Raw genomic sequence first — 4,555 nt, 5'->3', positions numbered from 1 at the left:
ATTTCCATTTTATATAAATGTTCTGAATATTGTTTTTTATATTACCAGTACCTGTGAATGTCCTCTTGTGCTCCTGGGCCATGTGTATCGGCATATTCATAATATGATGTTTCCAGTACATGCAAGTTTAGACAATTTGCAATAAACCCTTCATGTTGGGTGATACAGTCAATGTTGGCCAGCTTTTCTTCAAATATGCTCATACCATGACAGCATTTTCTTTCCTCTTCAGTAGGCATATGAGAACACATGCCACAAGAGCACCTGGAAAGAAAGAAAAAAAGATCAATTTAATTTACATATTATTCACTGATTGATGGGCAATAGACATAAAAAGTACTTGAAAAATTCTATCAAATAAGTGATACAGTAGTTTTTGTGCATGTACATGCGATAAAAGATGATATGAATGCATCAATTGCCTTTCAATCCACTAATTATAAGTTTTAAGGAAAATTTCAATTTTGATATTAGATATTTCAGTACGTAAAAATATTACCTTTTTATGGAATTACAAGATATTAGAGAGAGAGAGAAAAAACAGAAATGTGATGCGAGTGAAAGATGGAATGTGGGCATGCATGTTTTATATACACTGTACTTAGATGAATGTTTGTGATGACTGTAGCTAAGTGTAATTCAAAGCATGTAGTAAAGGGGGAGGGGGAAAGGAAAGGATTTGTTCCATATTTGGTCTGAAGCATCCTTGGTTGAAGGGGCAGGGCCCAATAGGGGAAATAGAGGTACATTTTTTATGTAAATCCTCTAAATCGCTACTAGTCATGAATGACTAAATGGTTTTGATCAAATTTGGCCTGGAACATTATTGGGTGTAGTAGAACCAATGTGTAAATGGAGGGTGTTGGTTCCCTGGGGCCAGAGGGGTGGAGCTCAATAGGGGAAATAGATGTTAATCCTTAAAGTTGCTACTTGTTGTGAACAACTGTGTGGATTTTGATATCATTTGGTCTGGAGCATTATTGGGTGATCAAGAACCAATGTTATATAAATAGAGGGTTTGGCTTCCCTGGGGCCTAAAGGGCACGGCCCATTACCGGGAAGTACATTGAATTCTTTGAAATCTTTCTTCTTCAGTAGAAATGTATAGTGTTTTGCCATAATCACTGAAATATCCTGGTGAGCGATACAGGCCATCTGGGCCTCTTGTTTGGTACCCTAAACTTTTAATGCAGTTTCAAATAAGCACTACGTGAGGTATACATATTTTTTTGAAACAATTTTTGTTAATCAGCATGAACACTTATAGCAGTTATAGTTATGGTTGCAATTCAATTTTTAAGTTAGGTAAATAAATAAGATCTGAATAAATTCAAATATCTTTGCCTACTTTATTATGTTCTGTACATTCAGGACTACTCAAATTGTCAATTTATTGTACATATAATTTTAAACACTTGAGCATATTATTAAGAGTCATTATCACTCTTCTAAATAATCCCCATGAAATGTATAATTATATATTTTGCCTTCCTAGCTTAATTTTTTCTAAACATTTCATAGGAAACAAAACATTTCTTTGGCCAGATGAATCCTTAACAGATCTACACATTTGTGAAGAAGATAATTAAGCCTCCAGTCCAAAGACGGGATTATTTGGTTTATAAACTGAAATTCTTAATTTTATAGTCTACCGTTGCGTCACATTTATAAAAGAAACATGTATCTGACCAGTGATTATTTATGTTTATATGTTTATTCAAGTTATTATGATGCCAACCGGCTAATTTGTATTGCATGTAAATCATTGTTGCACGCATGTAGATCATAGGGCAAATACAACATTGTATTGTAATTATTTATATTAATACCATCTGCATTTTACATGAAACCTGTGTTAAAATTCATTGTTGCCCAGGAATAAATACAGTGTATACTCAAAAAGAAATGAAATTGTTTCCTGTTATTTCTGCTGGAGAAGACAGTCTGAATAATATACAGTATTAAAAGTGATTCATTCTGTAAACATTATAATACTTGCGTCGAACTGACAGCAATGCCGTTTTGCTAACGTTTAAAAAGAAAGTAAGGCAATGCAAATTTCTAAAACAAAGCTGTGGAATGATTTCAAGGATCAGTAGCTTTATGTCAGGCAGGCCCATATGCCTCAGCAATATATATACATTTTTTACAATTTGGCCGTTACGATTGGAAAATACGTTTGTTTGAAAAAGAAAGTAACTAGAAGCTAAAAATGATTGTGACTGCAATTTGACAAACATTTATAGAAATCCGAGTAGATAATTCACAAAGAAACTAACCATTCTCCGACAGGTTGATCGGAAGCCACGGTGTCTGCATCACTCTGGTCGCTGAGATTCAGTTCTTCAAAACAATCTGACGAATCTGAGTCGACATGATCGTCATTGTTCGATGTCTCGGGTTCATACATATATGGGTTGATATTTATAGAGAATGACACCTCTGGGATTTCGTCATGGTCGCTACAATCGGAGTTATATTCGTGCGACATTGCGAAGTTTCTGATGGATCGGCGATTGTCATGTATGACGTCACAGCATTTTCGAATTCAAGAACGATAACTCATGCTTGATTTTCACTTGCGATTTCGGTAGAACCTTATATTATTTCACCATTTTAAAATAATCTACACACCTGTGACGTTTGTAAGTTGTAAAAACATTAAATTGTATAACCAGGGAACGTTATAATTGTGGAAATACACAAAAACAAACCAGCCTTTCGTTTACCTTTAAGCCTAGTATGTATGTTATACAGAGACAATTATACAAATATTGCGAAACATTAAATGTCTATCATACCACTGACTATACCAGTATGATGTACATACATATATGCATTTTAATATTATCGGTATGCATTGTAAAGATAGTTACATGTACTGAAACCGATTTCCAAAATCCGTGTTGTTGAGTATCGCATACTTACTGTACGTTACTTGATATATATATGTGGGCTAAAAAAGATGTATGGACATTTAGGGTCTAGTAAAAAAGAACAAGAGGCCCAGAGGGCCTGTATCGCCCACCTGAATATGTTTAAAATAATTGGTATGAAGTAGGTGCAGCTGTAAGTACATATGAAATTTCAGAAAGATCCATCCAGTACTTGAGATATAGCGAGAACAAACTTCAAACAGAACCCCACCCCTATATGCAAGTTAGGGGGGTCATACCCACCAATTATACAAAATTAAGTCCTTTTGACCCAAGGATGCTCCAGGATAAATAAGGATAAAATCCCATAATCCCGATGGTCGAAGAAGTATTTTAAAGGTTTTACCTCTATTTCTACTATTGGGCCCCGCCCTTCTGCCCCTTGGGAGACCACACCCACTGCATGCTTAGACAAAATTGAGTCCCATTGATGCTCCAGACTAAATTAGGATAAAATCCCTTAATCTCTATGGTTGAAGAAGGATTTTGAAGGTTTTACCTATATTTCCCCTATTGGGCCCCGCCCTCTGCTTCCAGAGGGGTCAGACACACCGTTTATACAAAATTTAGTCCCTTTTGCCCAAGGATGCTCCAGACTAAATTAGGATAATATCCCTTAATCACTATGGTAGAAGAAGGATTATAAAGGTTTTACCTATATTTCCCCTATTGGACCCCGCCCCTCAGGTCCCAGGGGGGCCACACCCACCGTTTTTATACAAAATTGGTTCTCCTTTACCAAATATGGAACAAATCCTTTCATTCCTACAGACGAAGAATTTTAAAGAATAATTTGCTTTGTTTCCCCATATTGGGCCCCGCCCCTCAGGCCCCTGAGGGGGGGGGGGGGGGGGCACACCCACGGTTTATGCTAAATTGGTTCCCCTTCACCCAAAGTTGCTTCACACCAAATATGGAACAAATCCTTTCATTCCTACAGAATCAGAAGGATTTTAAAGAATTGCTTTATTTCCCGTTTGGCCCCGCCCCTCAGACCCAGGGGGGCCAGACCTACGGTTTATACAAAATTGGTTCCCCTTCACCCAAGAATACTTCAGACCAAATATGGAACAAATCCTTTCATGACTAGTAGCGTGTTAAAGGAAAAGTTGACGGACGGACGACGGACGCGTCGGTATGGCATAAGCTCACCATGGTCCTTTGGACCAGGTGACCAAAAAAAACCATATGTAAGATGATGTACCATGAGAAATGTTATAGTTGTCTACATGGGATAAACATTGTCAATTTTTTGTAAAACAGTATTCGAGAATGAAATAACCGTTATTTTGGGAAATGTAAAGCTAATATTTATTTTCCGGGTACTATTTAAGTAAAACCACGCTAAGCCCCAATGCTATCGACTTATTTTGACCTGATGTTCATGTACAAGAATTTTTTCTTGCTGCTGAATACATAATGTAGATAATGTGTCTTAATAAATAATTTCAAAGCCATATCGGCCAATCTTTCTATATAGTTGAAGTATTTACTCCCATAATATATATATAAATATGTTTGCTGGTCGGTAGTGCGATTGTATTCGTAGGTTATGTACTATTTGTATATTCATTGTTTGGAAGTGCGAGTGTGTGTGTATACAATAAGTCTCACCTTCA

General features: G+C 36.5%; 1 protein-coding gene across 1 annotated transcript; it reads right to left on the bottom strand.

Moving 5' to 3' along the window:
* Positions 1-41: 41 nt before the first annotated feature.
* LOC110448431 lies at positions 42-2,718 on the bottom strand. The gene is made up of 2 exons (XM_021494668.1): positions 2,280-2,718; positions 42-264 (listed from the first exon to the last, which is right to left on the bottom strand). The coding sequence occupies exons 1-2, from the start codon at positions 2,489-2,491 to the stop codon at positions 42-44; spliced, it is 435 nt and encodes a 144-aa protein (XP_021350343.1). The 5' UTR covers positions 2,492-2,718.
* Positions 2,719-4,555: the final 1,837 nt, after the last annotated feature.

The sequence above is a fragment of the Mizuhopecten yessoensis genome, unplaced genomic scaffold, assembly GCF_002113885.1.
Source record: "Mizuhopecten yessoensis strain PY_sf001 unplaced genomic scaffold, ASM211388v2 scaffold419, whole genome shotgun sequence".
Lineage (NCBI taxonomy): Eukaryota > Metazoa > Mollusca > Bivalvia > Pectinida > Pectinidae > Mizuhopecten > Mizuhopecten yessoensis.
This window is presented reverse-complemented; position numbering and strand designations above follow the sequence as displayed.